At 45.4% G+C, this 20,976-nt stretch overlaps 1 protein-coding gene across 1 annotated transcript in view; it reads left to right on the top strand.

Moving 5' to 3' along the window:
- The window catches only part of LOC308406483 (membrane-spanning 4-domains subfamily A member 15-like), a gene marked incomplete at both ends in the record, with an annotated part of 30,721 nt that extends 11,548 nt beyond the window's left edge, over window positions 1-19,173 (top strand). The window contains 3 exons of the mRNA XM_080897522.1: window positions 14,124-14,225; window positions 14,325-14,426; window positions 19,144-19,173. Coding sequence (XP_080753648.1) covers window positions 14,124-14,225; window positions 14,325-14,426; window positions 19,144-19,173 — 234 coding nt within the window. The remainder of the gene's footprint in view (window positions 1-14,123; window positions 14,226-14,324; window positions 14,427-19,143) is intronic.
- Between the last annotated feature and the right edge of the window lie 1,803 nt (window positions 19,174-20,976).

The raw sequence follows: 20,976 nt of genomic DNA, 5'->3' as shown, positions 1-20,976 counted from the left end.
TTGGAGATGGCACCCAACACCACTGTGTCGTCAGCAAACTTCACAATGGTGTTGGAGCCATGGGTGGCCACACAGTCTGAAGTGTAGAGGGAGTAGAGCAGTGGCGAGAGGACACATCCCTGAGGTGCTCCTGTGTTGATGGTGATGCTGTTGGAGAAGCACCTGCCCACCCTCACCACCTGAGTTCTGCCAGTGAGGAAGTCCAACACCCATGCACACAGACGGCTGTTAGGTCCCAGATCCCTGAGCTTTGTGAACAGTCTGCAGGGCACTATTGTGTTAAACGCTGAACTGTAATCAACAAACAGCATTCACACATAGTTACCCTGTTTCTTGTCCACGTGGCTGAGAGTGGTGTGTAGGACGTGGGCGATGGCATCCTCTGTGGATCTGTTGGATCTGTCGGCGAACTGCAGCGGATCTGTGGTGTCTGGGATGGAGGAGGAGATGATGTTCTTCAGCAGCCTCTCAAACACCTTCATTACTACCGAGGTCAGTGCAACTGGCCGGTAATCGTTCAGGGATGAGGGTTTGCTGTGCTTGGGCACAGGGATGATGGTGGATCTTTTGAAGCATGTGGGGACCACAGACTTCGCCAGGGACTCGTTGAAGATGTAAGTGAACACACCTGCTAGCTGGTCAGCACAGCAGCGCAGCAGACGGCCGGTGATGCCGTCTGGCCCCGCCGCTTTCCTTGTGTTCACTCTCCTCAGTGCCGCTCGGACGTCATGCTCCGCGATGCTGGTCACCGGTCTCTCGCTGATGACGTCACTGTCCTCGGTAGTCAGGCGGTAGATAGCATTAGCCGCCTGGCTAACCTCGAAACGGGCGTAGAACCGATTCAGCTCGTTGGTGAATGCAGAGTCGGTGTTGATCGGCGCAGTGTCCCTGGCTTTGTAGTCCGTAATGGTGCGTAGTCCGTGCCACATACTCCGTGTGTTGCCCTGGTGGAAGCGGGACTCCACACGTTCCCGGTACCGGCGTTTGGCATCTCTCACCGCGCGCCGCACGCCGTATGAGGCCGCTTTGTAGGCGCTCATATCGCCAGTGGCGAGACCCGCGTTGTAGGAGGCGGTCCTGGCGTTTACTGCAGTGCGGATCGATCTGTCCATCCACGGTTTCTGGTTTGGGAATGTGGTGACTCTCGCAGTGGGGATAATCTCCTCCGCTAGCATATTGACGAAGCATACTGCTACTTCCGTAAACTTGTTGATGTCGACTACGCATGCTCTGAACATGTCCCAGTCTACGTCGTTGAGTGCGTCCTGTAGCGTAGCTTCTGATTGGGCAGTCCACCGTTTTACTTCCTTCGTGGTCACGTCTTCCCTCCGTATGCTTTGTTTATACTGGGGAATGAGGAAGATGGCGTTGTGGTCAGACTTCCCAAAAGCCGGGTGTGAGACAGCTTTGTAGCCCTGCTTGTATGGCGTGTAGCAGTGATCCAAAATCCGATCCCCTCTCGTTGGACACGAGACATGCTGGTAAAAGTTTGGCATGACTTGTCTGAGGTTCGCTTTGTTAAAGTCTCCTGCTACAATGAGGGCTGCGCCCGGGTCCTTGTTTTGAAGCGAGCTCAGCACATCATGTAATTCGGACAAAGCCATACCTGTGTCCGCTTGGGGTGGGATGTAGACCGCCGTGGCGATGACTGAGGTGAACTCACGGGGCAGATAGAAAGGGCGGCACTTAATGCTCAGGAACTCCAGATGTGGCGAGCACCCGCTGGAGAGAGTAGAAATGCTCCTGGCATCACACCACTTTCTGTTTACCATGAAAAAAAAAATAATTTCCCCCAGGGATCAATAAAGTATTCTGATTCTGATTCTGATTCTGATTCTGAAACACACTCCCCCACCTTTGGTTTTGTTCGACTCTGCCGTTCTGTCCGCGCGGAGCACAAAGAATGAATCCGACGGAGTTACGGCCTGGTGGGGGTCAGCCATGTCTCCGTGAAGCACAGAATGTTGCAGTCCCTCATGTCACGTTGGAAGGTGACCCTTGCTCTTAGGTCATCAAGCTTGTTCTCCATGGATTGTACATTGGCCAGTAGGATACTGGGCAGTGGTGCGCGATGCGCCTGCTGTCTCAGTCTGTTCCTAATACCAGCGCGTTTTCCCCGGCGCTTCTTTGTTCTGCGCCTCGGATGAGCGGCCCCTCCTTTGTTGTTCTCCGCGCCGCGTAGAATCTCTGGCGGCCAGGAAGGGTCAGGTTTAAAAGTGTCCAAGATTAGATGTGCAACCTTGGCACCGATGTTTACAAGTGATCCGCTGTCGTATACTATAAGACTAGAGGATTTTGGGATGAAAACCAGAGCAAAAAATAAGTAAAAAACAAGAAAAGTGGATAGTCGGAGCGGAGCAGTCAGTAAGGCGTCTGGACGTGGCCGCGCCATCTTGGAAAATGGGTGACACGGGGGAGCCCATGGCACAGCCATGTTTTTGTCTGTAGAAACCCTCGTTGTACTTGAAATATGTAGTGGTGAGGCAGAGGTCTAACAGTGTGCAGATCTGATCGGGTGTGAAGTTGGTCCTGTCCTCCAAGGAGCTGTCTTCTTGTAGTCGTTTTCTGACAGTCTCCACGGCCTCCGTGGTGGGTATGCAAGTGAAGAGAAAGACTACATCAAAGGACACCATGGTTTCATCTGGATCCAGGGTAAGTTTCTGGACCTTGTCGGTGAAGTCGGTGGAGTTCTTGATGTGGTGTGGGGTGTTCCCCACGAGAGGCGCAAGGATGGTAGCAAGGTGTTTAGCAATGTTATAAGTGGCTGAGTTTATGCTACTGACTATGGGTCTGAGTGGGACAGCTTCCTTGTGGATTTTAGGAAGTCCGTAGATGCAGGGTATGGCATCCCCTGGGTAAAGGCGGTGATATGTAAGGCGGTCAATAATTTTGTCCTTTTCAAGGTCTTGAAGGCAAGCTATAACTTTCTTTTTGTAGCTGTTTGTGGGGTCTCGCTTTAGGGCTTCGTAGGTATTGTTGTCACTGAGGAGAGTAGTGATCTTTGTATGGTAATCTGTAGTTTTTAGGACCACAGTGCATCTTCCCTTATCAGCTGGTAAAACAGTGATGTTGTGGTCTTTGCTCAGGGAAACGACGGCCTTCTTTTCCTGTATTGTGAGGTTGGATGGAGGGACTTTGGCCCTGGAGAGGGTGGCTGAGACTTTCATCCTGATTTGCTCTGCTTCTGTCTGTGATAATTTATTAATCCGTATGGCAGATTCTGTGGCTGTGATGAGGTCCACTATGGGCAACTGTTGTGGAGAAATGGCAAAATTGAGTCCTTTGGCTAATACTCTCTTTTCAGGTTCAGGTTCCCAGACGCCTTAACGCCCACTCACATCCTGAGCCATCTGACCTCAGGAATTCACATGATAAGGTGGGGCCAGGTTTCACAATGAACACACCTGAAACTCTGGCTGATTGGTTCAAGGTTCAAGGTTCAAGGCTCTTTATTTGTCACATGCATAGTTATACAAGTATAACACACAGTGAAATCTAGCCTGACACGCTCCTCGACATGTGCAAAAAAATTGGGAGGGGGGGGAGGTGTAGAGGAAGAACGTTATATATATATATATATATATATATATCCCCAAGAAGAGACCGGTCCCCTCCAACTACCGACCAATAACCTGCCTCAGTACTACATGGAAGCTCCTGTCAGGCATCATATCGGCTAAGATGAACAGGCACATGGGTCAATACATGAGTGGGACACAGAAAGGAATTCGCAAGAATACCAGAGGCGCAAAACACCAGCTACTGGTAGACAGAACAATCAGCCGAGACTGCAAGACCAGAAGGCCTATGACTCAATGCCCCACAGCTGGATACTGGAATGCCTAGAATTGTACAAGATCAACGGGACCCTAAGAGCCTTCATCAGGAACTCAATGGGGATGTGGCGTACAACACTAGAGGCCAACTCCAAGCCCATAGCACAAGTCACCATCAAGTGCGGGATCTACCAAGGAGATGCTCTGTCCCCACTGCTGTTCTGCATAGGCCTGAACCCCCTCAGTGAGATCATTAACAAGACTGGCTACGGATACAGACTACGGAACGGAGCAGTTGTCAGCCACCTCCTGTACATGGATGACATCAAGCTGTATGCCAAGAGTGAACGAGACATCGATTCACTGATCCACACTACCAGGCTATACAGCAATGACATTGGAATGTCGTTCGGATATATATATATATATAAAACACCCAGCACGCCCCTGCGGGCGGTTTATCCTTCAAGCTCGGGTCCTCTACCAGAGGCCTGGGAGCTTGAGGGTCCTGCGCAGTATCTTAGCTGTTCCCAGGACTGCGCTCTTCTGGACAGAGATCTCCGATGTTGTTCCCGGGATCTGCTGGAGCCACTCGCCTAGCTTGGGAGTCACCGCACCTAGTGCTCCGATTACCACGGGGACCACCGTTACCTTCACCCTCCACATCCTCTCGAGCTCTTCTCTGAGCCCTTGGTATTTCTCCAGCTTCTCGTGTTCCTTCTTCCTGATATTGCTGTCATTCGGAACCGCTACATCGATCACTACGGCCGTCTTCTTCTGTTTGTCTACCACCACTATGTCCGGTTGGTTAGCCACCACCATTTTGTCCGTCTGTATCTGGAAGTCCCACAGGATCTTAGCTCGGTCATTCTCCACCACCCTTGGGGGCATCTCCCATTTTGACCTCGGGACTTCCAGGTTATACTCCGCACAGATGTTCCTGTACACTATGCCGGCCACTTGGTTATGGCGTTCCATGTATGCCTTGCCTGCTAGCATCTTGCACCCTGCTGTTATGTGCTGGATTGTCTCTGGGGCATCTTTACACAGCCTGCACCTGGGGTCTTGCCTGGTGTGATAGACCCCAGCCTCTATGGATCTTGTGCTCAGAGCTTGTTCTTGTGCTGCCATGATTAGTGCCTCTGTGCTGTCTTTCAGTCCAGCTTTGTCCAGCCACTGGTAGGATTTCTGGATATCAGCCACCTCCTCTATCTGCCGGTGGTACATACCGTGCAGGGGCCTGTCCTTCCATGATGGTTCCTCGTCTCCCTCCTCTTTCTTGGGTTTCTGCTGCCTGAGGTATTCACTGAGCACTCGGTCAGTTGGGGCCATCTTCCCAATGTATTCTTGGATGTTCGTTGTCTCATCCTGGACTGTGGTGCTGACACTCACCAGTCCCCGGCCCCCTTCCTTCCGCTTAGCGTACAGCCTCAGGGTGCTGGACGTGGGGTGAAACCCTCCATGCATGGTAAGGAGCTTTCTTGTCTTTATGTCAGTGGCTTCTATCTCCTCCTTTGGCCAGCCTATTACCCCAGCAGGGTACCTGATCACGGGCAGGGCGTACGTGTTGATGGCCCGGATCTTGTTCTTACCATTCAGCTGACTCCTCAGGACTTGCCTGACCCTCTGCAGGTACTTGGTGGTTGCAGCTTTTCTAGCGGCCTCTTCATGGTTCCCATTCGCCTGTGGGATCCCCAGGTACTTGTAGCTGTCCTCTATGTCTGCAATGTTGCCTTCTGGTAGTTCAATCCCCTCAGTTCTGACTACCTTCCCTCTCTTTGTTACCATCCGGCTACACTTCTCCAGTCCGAACGACATATATATATATATACATATATATATATGTATATATAAAAAAAAACACCCAGCACGCCCCTGCGGGCGGTTTATCCCTCAAGCTCGGGTCCTCTACCAGAGGCCTGGGAGCTTGAGGGTCCTGCGCAGTATCTTAGCTGTTCCCAGGACTGCGCTCTTCTGGACAGAGATCTCCGATGTTGTTCCCGGGATCTGCTGGAGCCACTCGCCTAGCTTGGGAGTCACCGCACCTAGTGCTCCGATTACCACGGGGACCACCGTTACCTTCACCCTCCACATCCTCTCGAGCTCTTCTCTGAGCCCTTGGTATTTCTCCAGCTTCTCGTGTTCCTTCTTCCTGATATTGCTGTCATTCGGAACCGCTACATCGATCACTACGGCCGTCTTCTTCTGTTTGTCTACCACCACTATGTCCGGTTGGTTAGCCACCACCATTTTGTCCGTCTGTATCTGGAAGTCCCACAGGATCTTAGCTCGGTCATTCTCCACCACCCTTGGGGGCATCTCCCATTTTGACCTCGGGACTTCCAGGTTATACTCCGCACAGATGTTCCTGTACACTATGCCGGCCACTTGGTTATGGCGTTCCATGTATGCCTTGCCTGCTAGCATCTTGCACCCTGCTGTTATGTGCTGGATTGTCTCTGGGGCATCTTTACACAGCCTGCACCTGGGGTCTTGCCTGGTGTGATAGACCCCAGCCTCTATGGATCTTGTGCTCAGAGCTTGTTCTTGTGCTGCCATGATTAGTGCCTCTGTGCTGTCTTTCAGTCCAGCTTTGTCCAGCCACTGGTAGGATTTCTGGATATCAGCCACCTCCTCTATCTGCCGGTGGTACATACCGTGCAGGGCTCTGTCCTTCCATGATGGTTCCTCGTCTCCCTCCTCTTTCTTGGGTTTCTGCTGCCTGAGGTATTCACTGAGCACTCGGTCAGTTGGGGCCATCTTCCCAATGTATTCTTGGATGTTCGTTGTCTCATCCTGGACTGTGGTGCTGACACTCACCAGTCCCCGGCCCCCTTCCTTCCGCTTAGCGTACAGCCTCAGGGTGCTGGACTTGGGGTGAAACCCTCCATGCATGGTAAGGAGCTTTCTTGTCTTTATGTCAGTGGCTTCTATCTCCTCCTTTGGCCAGCCTATTACCCCAGCAGGGTACCTGATCACGGGCAGGGCGTACGTGTTGATGGCCCGGATCTTGTTCTTACCATTCAGCTGACTCCTCAGGACTTGCCTGACCCTCTGCAGGTACTTGGTGGTTGCAGCTTTTCTAGCGGCCTCTTCATGGTTCCCATTCGCCTGCGGGATCCCCAAGTACTTGTAACTGTCCTCTATGTCTGCAATGTTGCCTTCTGGTAGTTCAATCCCCTCAGTTCTGACTACCTTCCCTCTCTTTGTTACCATCCGACTACACTTCTCCAGTCCGAACGACATTCCAATGTCATTGCTGTATAGCCTGGTAGTGTGGATCAGTGAATCGATGTCTCGTTCACTCTTGGCATACAGCTTGATGTCATCCATGTACAGGAGGTGGCTGACAACTGCTCCGTTCCGTAGTCGGTATCCGTAGCCAGTCTTGTTAATGATCTCACTGAGGGGGTTCAGGCCTATGCAGAACAGCAGTGGGGACAGAGCATCTCCTTGGTAGATCCCGCACTTGATGGTGACTTGTGCTATGGGCTTGGAGTTGGCCTCTAGTGTTGTACGCCACATCCCCATTGAGTTCCTGATGAAGGCTCTTAGGGTCCCATTGATCTTGTACAATTCTAGGCATTCCAGTATCCAGCTGTGGGGCATTGAGTCATAGGCCTTCTTGTAATCAATCCAGGCAGTGCACAGGTTGGTCAGTCTGGTCTTGCAGTCTCGGCTGATTGTTCTGTCTACCAGTAGCTGGTGTTTTGCGCCTCTGGTATTCTTGCGAATTCCTTTCTGTGTCCCACTCATGTATTGACCCATGTGCCTGTTCATCTTAGCCGATATGATGCCTGACAGGAGCTTCCATGTAGTACTGAGGCAGGTTATTGGTCGGTAGTTGGAGGGGACCGGTCCCTTCTTGGGGTCCTTGGGGATCAGGACCGTCCGGCCTTCAGTTAGCCATTCCGGGTGTCCCTCGTTAACTAGCAGCTGGTTCATTTGTGCTGCCAGACGCTCGTGGAGTGCAGTTAGCTTCTTCAGCCAGTAGGCGTGAACCATGTCGGGCCCTGGTGCTGTCCAACTCTTCATACTGGAGACCCTTTCTTGGATATCTGCCACTGTGATGGTTACTGGACCCTGTTCAGGGAGGTCGCTGTGGTCTGCCCTCAGATCCTCTAGCCACTGAGCATTGCCGTTATGGGTTGCATCCTTCTCCCATATGCTCTTCCAGTATTGCTCCGTCTCCAGCCTTGGTGGTGCTGTTCTCTTATTGTTCCCTTGCCACTGAGAGTACACCTTTGCTGGTTCTGTGGAGAACAGCTGGTTTATTCTCCTGCCTTCTATCTCTCTGGTGTACCTCCTCAAGCGGCTGGCCAAGGCTGTGAGTCTTTGCTTGGCAGTTTCCAAGGCCTCAGGTATGGACAGCTTGCTGTATTTCTTAGGCACCTTATTCGTCGCACCTTTCTGCAACTCCGTTAGTTGGCTAACCTCTCTCCGTGCTACTTTGATCTTGCCCTCTAGCCTCCTTCTCCATGGAGGGTACTGCCCCTTGTGGCTGTTCAACTTGTAGCCAAGCATCTCACTGATCACTGCTGCCGTATTGTAGATCAGCTTGTTAGTGTCGGTAATCGTGGTTGTAGGTATTGCCCGTAGTGCTGCATTAACATCATCTAGCAGACCTTCTGAGGGTACTTCACGTAATCTTGGTAACCGGCTACGGGGGATCCAGGTTTCAAGCTTGGCCATGATCCTATTTTTCAGGTCAGTTCCTCTCGCACTCAACGATCCTTCTCCTATCACACTTGGGGCTATATACCCAATCTCGGGTGGGGGTGATGATATCTCCCCCCTGACCTGGCGTCCTGACTCCTCCTTGCCGTAGCATTTGTGTTGTACCTCGTCAATCTCTAGCTGTGAGAGCAGTCCCTTCTTTCGAATGTTGGAACACTGAGCTACTAGTTGTTTCGCCGTCATTGTGGATGTTGGGTATCGAAGAATCCATAGGTCCCTCATCCTATTCATGTAGCCCCTTCCGCCGGGGTTACTTGCGTAGTAGCATTCCAACAACGCCCTGTTTTCGTCCCTTGCCCACCGATGCCTTCTTGTTCCAGTAGCCCACTTTTCGTCAGGGTGCCCTGGTTCCTCAACACCTGACGCGGACCTTGTTGATCCGGGCGACGTCCGAGCCGGCATGCCTTCATATTTATCTGTCTCGCTCATGTCTGCGGTAGGCTTGCTTAGCATAGGGGGTCTAGCCTTAGGACCCTTACTGGATACAGACGCCCCAGGCAGGAATCGAACTTGCGATCCTCTGTTCCAAAGGCGTGTAGTCTAACCACTACGCTATCCAGCTGCTTGGTGTTTCCGCCTGGTTTCGGACCAGGGACCTTTCGCATGTATATATATATATATATATATATATATATATATATATATATATATATATATATATATATATATATATATTAGGGGTGCAACGATATTCGTATCGATATTGAACCGTTCGATACAGTGCTTTCGGTTCGGTACGCATATGTATCGAACAATACAACATTTGTAATTTATTTTATCAACTTTCCTTCTGACGATGCTGTCTGTGTTGAGCGCTCAGTGAATCTGTGTTCGACTACTCCGCCTAGGCTGCACTGTCGAGCGCAGATCCACTGAGCGCTCAACACAGACAGCATAGTCAGAAGGAAGAGCGCAGGGCAAGCTAGCGAGACAGAAGTTAAGCTCTCCTTGCAACAAGCAAATTGAACCTCATTCAGATCTGGCGTTTGGAATTATTTTGGTTTTCATGTGACGTATGACCCTGAAGGTAAGCGAGTCATGGACTAAAGTAAAACAGTATGTTGGATGTGCCACGCAATGCTCAATTACATGGGTGTGAACTAGTGTGTTAGCGCAGTTAGCTTGTTAACGTGTTGGCCGTCTAGCCCCATGCACGGGGCGATCGGCGGTAGCTCGTTAACGGAGATTTGCCGTGTTGTGGCGTTAAGGTCATTTCAACGAGATTAACCTGAAAGCACTAGTGGGAACACAACGAATATGACTGCACATTTACGCCGACATCATCCTAGTGCAAAGACAAAAACAACAAGCATGCTACTAACTTTAGCCGAGTCATTTAGACAGCTGTTAGCACGTGATTCTCCTTATGCTGCTGAGAATATAGCCCAGAAGAAGCGGATAGTATAGCTTTTATTTTGGAAAGAGCCATTTCTCTGTAATAAACTCTCTTTTCCAAAGATGAGTGATTCCTCAATCAGATACAGGGCTCGCAATATCGCTAGCCCGACGTCCCGGAGCTAGCGATTTTTTCAGTCGGGCTACCAAAATCTATCTCTGCCCTGCCCGTCGGGCTATTGTAGGAAAAATATATGTCAATGCTTTTGCATTCTTTCAGAAATGTAGCTGGGTAATTATGTCATTGGCATCAGTGAGCCACTGTCAATATGTGACATATTGAAGTCGCGTTTGAATTTGCGCTTGTTTTTTTGCTTTCACTTTGCAATCGTGCGAACTGTGTATAGAGAGCGACAGCACTGATCTGTGAGTGACGATAATTTGCGCACCAATTCCTCTGACATCGTCTTATTAATCGTTAGCTTACTATGCAAACATGACAAGTGAAATCTCCCGCAGCTTAAACATGTGAGAGGTTGATCGTGCAGAGAATCGCTGAGCTTATGTGAGTGCGTGTGTAAAAGCATTTCAGTTATGCTGAGCCAAATAAGACAGGTCAGGGTGAAGAAGTGACAGCCAAAGAAAAGCTTACCACAAAACGGAGAAGTTATGACAAATCAGACTATAAGGCAAAAAGAAAGTGCAGCTTTATGGTTTCATGGACAAAATAATTTCTGTGGCTGCAATATGACGAGCTAAATAACCAGGGCTGCACATAAGTGGTCCGCAGGTGCGCATTCGCTGTCAAAATAAAAAACACGCACAAGGGTTAGGGTTAAATTTAAAAACTGTACTTTTGAGTTAAAATATATATTTATAATTTTAATAAATGACAAATTAAAAAGGCATGAACATTTTTTGTATCGAAAAAATATCGAACCGTGACACCAAAGTATCGAATCGAACCGAACCGTGAATTTTGTGTATCGTTGCACCCCTAATATATATATATATATATATATACAGTATGTACATTGGGTGAATGTGCAGTAGTAGCAGCAAGCAGGTGAATTCTGTACATTAATATGAATAGACATCTGACTATTTTACAGGATAGACAATATAAACATGTTTAAAATTAAAGGAATTGAAATGTACATTGTTCCTTGGTTTAGTGTCTGGAAGAGTCCTGTCTCAGTCAATTATAGATGATGTGAGAGGGCGGGTGTGTGTGTTTAGGGCACGGATGGCTTGGGGATAGAAGCTCCTCTTGAGTCTCTCTGTCCTTGCCCGGAAGATGCGGAACCTTCTACCAGATTGCAGAAGTTGGAACAGTTTGTTGCCTGGATGGGACGGGTCCTTCAGTATTGGGACCCACACCCAGTTTCACACCTTGGCTCAGGCGATTAGAGGATCATCAGGGGTCCTTTTGTCCCTCTGTGGGGGGAAACTCCCACTAGGTTTATATCTGGGACTCTCCACCATTTGACCTTAGAACTGAAGAAGCTTCTCGGATGAGAGGTGAAACGTCTTCAAGTAACTTAAAGAAGTCCAGACGCTTTTCTTTGCAAGCTCCTTTGACTATTTCAGATAATGTTGACAAATGTAAGACAATCTTAAATAAGTGGTTACAAAGAGACATCACAATTTTTGGAAGAATATTATTAACCAAAATGGACAGTTTATCTAGATTTATATATCCAGCTTACTCTTTATCAATATCAAATAAAGTTATTAAAACAATTAATAGCTTGAATTTTAATTTTATTTGGAGGAATAAGTGCCATTATATATCTAAAGATGATTTGGTTAAACCATACATTGAAGGCGGTGGAAACGCAATTGATTTTGATATAATGAATGGTGTTTTGAAACTTAAATGGTTAAAATCCTTCCTAAATAATCCACACTCCATTTGGTTTTTTATACCAAGTAAGGTCTTTAACACACTGGGGGGTATCGACTTTCTCCTAAAGTGTGACTTTGAAATTACTAAGCTACCTGCTAAACTCTCTGAATTCCATAAACAGATCCTTCTTTGTTGGAAAATGTTATTTAAACATAATTTCACTCCACATAATAGCCCAATTTGGAACAATAGATATATACTGATGAACAGAAAATCTATTTTTATTCAAGATTGGTTATCAAAAGGTGTTTGAGCAATTGTCCATTTTGTAGATGAGGAGGGGCATGTTCTAGGACATCAAGATTTTTGCCAAAAGTTTAATATCCAATGTTCTAAAAGTAAATTTAATCGGGTTATAAAATCCATTCCATTGTCACTTAAAAACATAGTTGTAAATGATATAATATATTCTGACATCTCCCCCAAGTTAAGGCAATTATATATAGATGGTATTCAGTTAACCTTCCCTATCCCTCCTAAAGGGAAAGAAGTCCAATTTAAAATTTTGAATAAAATTTACCCGACAAATAGACTCCTTGGTGATAGATTCAAAATAGAAACTGGTAATTATGTATTTTGTGAAACAGAAGAGGAGGATTAACCATCTATTTTTTTGTGCAATTTTATACAAATATTTTGGTTGGATTTTCATACCTGGCTTTATTCCAGTGGGATTCAAATTACCCCATTTACCTTAAATATGATAATGTTTGGAGTGTTTTTGAAAGAAAAGAAAGCTAATTATGGTGTTAATGTGTTATTAGTCTTGTGCAAGCAATTTATACATAAATGTCATTTTTTTAACACCAAACCAACACGAGCTTACTGGAAAAACGACTTAAACCTGTTGGTTAAATCTTAAGATAAGATAAGATAACCTTTATTAGTCCCACGTGGGAAATTTGTTTTGTCACTGCAGGAAGTGGATAGTGCAAAAGTTATATAGCAAAAATTAGAATACAATAAGAATAAAATACTGTACACAGTAGAATAAATAGAATAAAATATACAATAGGATAAAAATAAAATACAAATGCTATTTGTATTCTGCACTGACTTTAGTTAAAAACAAAAAGTCTGTTTTTTTTGTTTCCTTTTTGGAAGATTTTGAGTTAATAATCTGTTAAGTTTTATGACCCCATTTTTATATCTTCTTTTTCCTATGTATGAAAGTTGCTAATATGTAAGGAATGTCTATTCTCTGAATGTGTAATATCTGGTGCATTTTGTTTGTATGTTGATTTTGCTAATAAAAAAAAAGAAGAACATTTAGAGCAGCTGTGTCTGCCAATCAAACGAGTACAGAAAACTTGCATGACAGTCAGGTCTCAGACAGAAGTGCTGCCATCCCATCGCTGACGCTCACATCACCTACTACCAACAGTAAAAAAGTGTAATGTGTAGGTTTACGGCGCATTTAGCAGAAAGTGCTCTTTAGTCCGGTTCCTTCAAGCAAAAATAGTCTGAAAAGTGTGGCGACTGGTTTAACATTAATGTGGAAACTTTTGAAGCGATGACGTTCTCTCCTGTTATAAATGATCATCATTATTATGATTCATGTCCTTTTTATTGAGAGTTTTATTCTGTGTCTAGATTTACTGCGATTGACTGTGGTCTCTAATTGTTCCTGTTTATCATTAGAGGCTATCAGTATTTCTTGCTACAATAATTAAGCCCTTTTCCATTAGTACCTGCTCGGGTTGGCGTGGCATGGCTTGACGTGGTTTTTAGGGTTTTCCATTAGGTCACAGATGTCGAACTCCAGGCCTTGAGGGTAGGTGTCGTGCAGGTTTTAGATGTGTCCTTGGTAATTTAGCCATTTAAATTGCTAAATTACCTCCTCAACATGTCTTGAAATTCTCCAGAAGCCTGGTAATGAACTAATCATTTGATTCAGGCATGTTGACCCAGGGTGTTATCTAAAACCTGCAGGACACCGGCCCTCAAGGCCTGGAGTTCAACACCCCTGCATTAGGTGGTGGTTCCTGATAGCAGGTACTTTTTTAGTACCTACTTGGATCAAGGTTATCTGAAAATGTGCTACCGGTTGGCTTGTCAGTGGCACCACTCCATGAGTCATGAGAGCGTCTCCTTTGTGAAAATCGAAGCTGCCATTTTTAAAATGGCAAAGAGGGAAACGACTGCACAGAAACAACACTGCGGTCCCCGAGTCCGACAAAAAGCCACAGACCGAGCAGCAAGTAGAAAATGGCGTTCATGCTGCATATAAATGACATCACAGGACATTCAGCCGTGTTGCTGTAATTGTCCCACGCACATGAGGTGGTACTCAAGTCGCCTCAGCCTGATCTGAGTAGGTTCTAATGGAAAGGGCTAAAAGCACAGGGGTGTTTTTATCCTCCCAGGTCCAGAGAGCTGTTCTGGCTGTTTTCTGTCTCCTGGAGTTTATCGTTTCCATCTGTATTGCTGCCTTTGGCTGCTACGCTTTGTGTCCCTCCACTGATCAGGTGAGTCCACCTGTGTCCACCTGAATCAGCTCAGTCTTTTCACATTCTTCATGTTTCCAATTCAAACCTTAACAGCTGTGTCTTTTGGGTTGTTTTTAGCCAATCATCTTTATCAACAAATCGCTCGAAGCTGCTTCAGAATGTACATACGAATCCCCACCTGTGTCAGAAGCCCCACCCCCTTCAGAGATCAGCTATGAGGTGTGTTGTTGAGGTGGGAAGCTGGGGCCTGTACTAAGATGTTTCCTCATCTGGCTTCACTTATCCTAACACAGGAAGTGGTCATCAACTAAGTAAATCAACCAAAGTTTATTGAGCATAATTACATGCAAAGGGCAGAGTTTGCGACATGTGACCAGCCTGAAAGATGGACAGGTGTGCTGACACAGAGCGGCTGATTTTACACAAATGTGTAATATCATAAAAACATGAAGCTTGAACACAGACTGCAGACAGCAGAGTGTGCGAGAGCTTTAAGAGCTGCTGTTTAATAAAGTTTATTTGAAGGAGAGACAGATATGGGTGAACAGACTCCGCATGTGACTCAGAGTCAGGATGACCTGATGGTGTGTGTGTGTGATCTCACCACCTACTGACCAATCAGTTCACCAGAAAATGGTGTCATCACTCCTGGAGGATCCATCAAAGCTGTGTGTGCAGACAGTGATAAGCAATAATAGTGTGTACTTGTGTAGGACTGAGTACTGCAGAAACTCAGAATAAGTGACAGTCATATACAGACTGTGCAAGATTAAAAAAATCAAAATAAAATAATAATAACATCAATAAGCAGCAGTGTCCAACTGTAACGACAAACTTCAAATTAACATAAAAATCTCAAAGTTAAATCTCAAACTCTCTATGTCTGTCACACTCAAATGTTTCGGATCAAACAAATTTAAATATTAGACAAAGATAACAAAGGTAAACACAAAATACAGGAAAAACTCCCAAACCTACAAGGCCCTGTGTGAAAGAGTGATTGCCCCCTAAACCTAATAACGGGTTGAGCCATCCTTAGCAGCAACAACTGCAATCGAGCATTCGTATTACTTCATTGAGTGTTTCACAGCTGTGGAGGAATTCTGGCCCACTCGTCTTTGCAGAATTGTTGTAATTCAGCCACACTGGATGATTTTCAAGCATGAACCACCTTTTTAAGGTCACGCAGCATCTCAATCAGAGTCGGGTCAAGAGTTTGACCAGCTCACTGTAAAGTCTTCATTTTGTTTTTCTGAAGCCGTTCAAAGGTGGACTTGCTGCTTTGTTTTGATCGTTGTCCTCTTGCTGAAACCAAGTGCGTTTCAGCTTCACCCAGTCTCTTTCTTATGGTGGAGTCATGAACTCTGACCTTAACTGAGGCAAGTGAGGCCTGCAGTTCTTTGGCTGTTGTTCTGGGGTCTTTGGATGAGTCATGGCTGCGCTCTTGGGGTAATTTTGGTCAGTCACTCCTGGGAAGGTTCACTACTGTTCCATGTTTTTTGTGGATAATGGCTCTCACTGTGGTTTACTCGAGTCCCAGAGCCTTTAAAACCTTTTCCAGACTAACTGATCTCAATAATTTTGTTTCTGTTTTGTTCGTAATTTACTTCGATCATGCCATGATGTCTGTCTTTTGAAGATCTTTTGGTCTGCTCCACTTTGTCAGTCAGGTCCTATTTAAGTGCTTTCAATGATTTCATGTTGCAGTAATGAGGCCTGGGTATGGCTAGAGAAACTGAACTTCCAAAGGTGTGATCAGTTTTTCACACAGGGCCATGTAGGTTTGGATTGTTTCCTCTGCATTTTGTGTTTACTTGTGTTATCTTTGTCTAATGTTTACATTCGTTAGATGATCTAAAACATTTAATGTGACAAAGATAGAAAAAGTAGAAAAATCAGGAAAGTGGGCAAACACTTTTTCACACCACTATATTAACATTTACAAAAAATAAATACATAAAATAAAAAACTTTAAGACCACTTGAATAATACAAAAAAAAAAAATCATATTTTCCATGGATGGATCTGAACACGGTTCCAAGTAGAGCTTCAACATGCAACAAGAAGAAATTGGAGTGAGACAAAACATTTTTTTGAGCATGCAGTTTATTGAAAACAACGCTTAAACTGAAACAAGCTGTTTTACAGCTGACCAAAAGTTTAGGACCACATGCCTTTAAAAGGACAAACCTGTGCAGAAACGTGGATTCATTGTCATTTTCTGTCAGGTAGTCACACTGTCATGACGTCCTGATGGCAAAAAAGCTTTTTTGAGCGTGGTCAGATTGTTGAACTGCATAAGCAGGGTCTCTCACAGCGTGTCATCGCTGCCGAGGTGGGACGCAGTAAGACAGTCATTGCGAATTTCTTAAATGGTCCTGAGGGTTATGGAACAAAAAGGCCAAGTGGAAGACCCAAAAAATGTCCCCGGCACTGAGCCTGAACACTGGACACTCCTCGACCCAAATTAAGGCCGTTACTGGTGCCGACTGCAGCCCATAACCCTCAAACGGCATCTGAGACTGAAAGGCTTCAAAAACAAACACACGTCTTCAAAGGCCTCGTCTCCTTGAACGCCACAGAACTGACTGTTTGGACTTTGCTACAGAGCACCAAACATGGGACACTGAAAGGTGGAAGAAAGTTTTATTCTCTGATGAGAACAAATGTAACCTTGATGGTCCTGATGGTTTCCAGCGCTACGAGCATGACAAGGAGATCCCACCTGAAATGTTTTCTACACACCACAGTGGAGGGGACGCCACAATGGTCTGGGGTGCTTTTTCCTTCAGTGGATTTTTCAAGTGGTCTTAAATCTCTCTCTCTCTCTCTCTCTCTCTCTCTCTCTCTCTCTCTCTCTCTCTCTCTCTCTCTCTGTCTCGCTATTTGTGATTGGTCAGATGCTGCCAGCCCGGCCCCTCTCACACAAGCCTTCTGCAGGTTAGACCCTGGCATTCAATTCAATTCAATTTTATTTATATAGCACCAAATCACAACAACAGTGGCCTCAAGGCGCTTTATATTGTACAGTAGACCCTACAAAAATAGATACAGAGAAAAACCCAACAATCATATGACCCCTATGAGCAGCACTTTGGTGACAGTGGGAAGGAAAAACTCCCTTTTAACAGGAAGAAACCTCCGGCAGAACCAGGCTCAGGGAGGGGCGGGGCCATCTGCTGTGATTGGTTGGGGTGAGAGAAGGAAGACAGGATAAAGACATGCTGTGGAAGAGAGACAGAGATTAATAACAGATATGATTCAGTGCAGAGAGGTCTGTTAATACATAGTGAGTGAGAAAGGTGACTGGAAAGGAAAAACTCAATGCATCATGGGAATCCCCCGGCAGCCTACGTCTATTGCAGCATAACTAAGGGAGGATTCAGGGTCACCTGGTCCAGCCCTAACTATATGCTTTAGCAAAAAGGAAAGTTTGAAGCCTGATCTTGAAAGTAGAGATGGTGTCTGTCTCCTGAATCCAAACTGGAAGCTGGTTCCACAGAAGAGGGGCCTGAAAACTGAAGGCTCTGCCTCCCATTCTACTTTTAAATACTCTAGGAACAACAAGTAGGCCTGCAGAGCGAGAGCGAAGTGCTCTAATAGGGTGATATGGTACTACAAGGTCATTAGGATAAGATGTTTGTTGATTTTGGTGATTTGACCTCTCATCTGAAAAGTTCAATCACTAATCTTGGTGTTAAACTTGATTCTGCGCTTACTTTTGAAGGTCATGTAAGTGGGGTGGTAAAATCAGCTTTTTATCACCTCAGACGCCTGTCGAAGGTCAAGCCTTTCCTTTCCAAACCCAATTTGGAAACTCTTATTCATGCTTTTATCACCTCACGTCTGGACTATTGTAATTCCCTTTTAATAGGGGTCGGGTCGGGCACCTTGTCACGCCTGCAGTTAGTGCAAAATGCGGCGGTGCGATTTTTAACCGGTAGTAGGAAATTCGATCACATCACTCCGGTTCTGGCTTCCTGGCATTGGCTTCCCATTGAATTTAGGGTTCGTTTTAAAGTCCTTTTATTGGTTTTTAAATCTTTAAATGGTCTGGCTCCTGTCTATTTATCTGATTTGCTGAAGCCACATGTTCCTCCTCGCTCGCTCCGTTCAGCTGAGCAGCAGCTGCTGTCGGTCCCTAAGTCGCGGGGGAGAGGAGACCGTGCCTTTTCAATTGCGGCTCCGATGCTCTGGAATAACCTTCCTCTCCAAATTAGACAAGCGTCATCAGTGCAGGTCTTTAAGTCCAGATTGAAAACCTATTTTTATTCCCTGGCTTTTAACTGTAGGAAACTGACACCTTCTTATTTATTTTATTGTATGTAATGATTTTATGGTATTTTTAATTTGGTTGTTATTTTGATCTGTGTTGTTCAGCACTTTGGTCTGCCTGGTGTGTTCTTAAAGTGCTATACAAATAAACGATGATGATGATGATGATGATGATGATGATGATGATGATGATGATGATGATAAGATGGGGCCTGATTATTTAAGACCTTGTATGTGAGCAGCAGGATTTTGAATTCTGGATTTAACAGGAAGCCAAAACAGGAGAAATCTGCTCTCTCTTTCTAGTCCCTGTCAGGACTCTTGCTGCAGCATTTTGGATCAGCTGAAGGCTTTTCAGGGAGTTCTTAGGACATCCTGATAATAATGAATTACAGTCGTCCAGCCTGGAAGTAATAAATGCATGAACTAGTTTTTCAGCGTCACTCTGAGACAGGATATTTCTAACTTTAGAGATGTTGCACAAATGGAAGAAAGCAGTCTTACATATTTGTTTAATATGTGCGTTGAAGGACATGTCCTGGTCAAAACTTAGCTTCATGTGACTTAGTATAAGTGAATCCTGGTCATGGACAGATACCAGGTTACAGGTGTGTTGGACTTGTTGCAGAGCAGGGCTCACGTATCGTGTTGATGTTTGCAGGATGTGAAGTACGACACCAACATCGTCTGACTGCTGCGGACCGAACTCCATGCTGTCCTGAATCTTCAGCTTCTTTTTAACTGCTTAATGGAATCTTTAAGAATCAGTTCCACCTGTTCAGGTCATGATCCTGGGTCTTTTGACCCAGCGTTTAAAGTTTTAGCTTATTTTGATGTTTATAGTTTATGTTTAAGTCCTTTAGGAATTCCAAGTTCATTTCTACTTTGCCTAAGTTGCCGTTATAGTTAATTGTTTTTTCGATTCCCCTTGTGTCCTTTACCCCTGTGTTTATGTTCGCCCTTTATGTGTTTCATGCCTGCGCGTCTTATGGTGTCAGGTTCGTGTTGTCATGTCTGCGTTCCATGCTGTTTCCCTTCCTAATTGCAGTGTGTCTAGTTTTGCTTCCCCTTGTCACCTCTGGTCTGATTTGTCCCACCTGTTCCCCATCCTCACACATCTTTCTGTGTACTTAAGTCCTCCTTTGTTCAGTGTCAGGTTGTCTGTTGTCTTTTGCGTCATGTCTCCCTGTTTCAGGTATCTTTGTATCCACGACAAGTTTCATGTTTATGCTTTTTCATGTGTATTTTTAGCTTCCCCAGTTTACGTTATTGTTTATTCTCATCTTAGTTTGCCTTATGCATTACTTTGTATTTCTCCATCAGTCATATTAAACTGCTCACTTTTTGTTAATTCAAGTTTGGTCCCACGTTCCTTTGTGTCTGGTTCCACTGTTCACTATACATACAGTCTGCTTCTGCATACTGTGACAGTTCAGGTCCTTTACAGATGACCAGTCAGCACACAGTACAAAACCACAGCAGTTAATATAGCTTAGTCTGATTAATTTGTAATTTTATTGTAGTGAATAAAATGTTTAGTTTTTATTGTGTTGTACTACAATATAATACTTAATTAACAATTTAATGCTAATATCGCTAATGTATAAGTGTAAAGACGTGGGTTGCAGATTGTTAACGCCACCCTGACTGTTGCTGAACCTGTTGGCTCCTCAGAGAATCACTGAAAGGCCCATTCAGTCCTCCCAGTTTAGGGTTAGGGTTAATTTACCTGCCACTCTGACAATAAAACAACTCTGAAGACTTTATTTACAAAATGTAAATAAAGGAGCTGGTTACAGATCAGAGTTATACTGATCTGTGAACAGTGATGGGAATAACGGCGTTACAAGTAACGGCGTTACTTTTTTCAGTGATGAGTAATCTAATTACTATTCCTATCGCTACAACACCGTTACAGTTACTAACAAGAAAATGCGGCGCAGTCCGTTACTATTTGTCAACAAACAGATGGTTGAAGCTGTGTTCAGCTTACCGCATCTTATATCAGCTGCACGGAAGTAGCTGTAAGTAATCTGGACGCTACAGCTTTAAGCAGCTGCGCGCTCCTGCGGACGGTAATCACTTTCTGCCCGACGACCACTTTCTGGCACAACACCTGGAGCTCAGGGGGCAAAACAATCACATGAGTGCTGCTGTTTGACTGAGGAAGAATAAAGTAGTCGTGGTAAGACAATCACATGACCACTTAAAGACAAAGCAACAAGGTGACATATACCATTTTTTAAATTGCGTTGATAGGTCACGTAAAACCAGAGTCAGGATAAACAATATATACGCGTGTTTTTCCCTCAATAGTTTCATGTTTACTCTCTAAGGACAGCGCAGCGAGCGCCAGAGATGGGCAGTAACGCGTTACTTGTAACGCGTTACTGTAATCCGATTACTTTTTTCGAGTAACGAGTAAAGTAAGGGATTACTATTGCAAAAACGGTAATTAGATTACCGTTACTTTCCCGTAGGAGCGCTGCGTTAC

The sequence above is a fragment of the Rhamphochromis sp. 'chilingali' genome (assembly GCF_963969265.1).
Source record: "Rhamphochromis sp. 'chilingali' genome assembly, chromosome: 11".
Lineage (NCBI taxonomy): Eukaryota > Metazoa > Chordata > Actinopteri > Cichliformes > Cichlidae > Rhamphochromis > Rhamphochromis sp. 'chilingali'.
The sequence above is the reverse complement of the archived record's forward strand: the minus strand, read 5'-3'. Positions and strand labels throughout refer to the sequence as shown.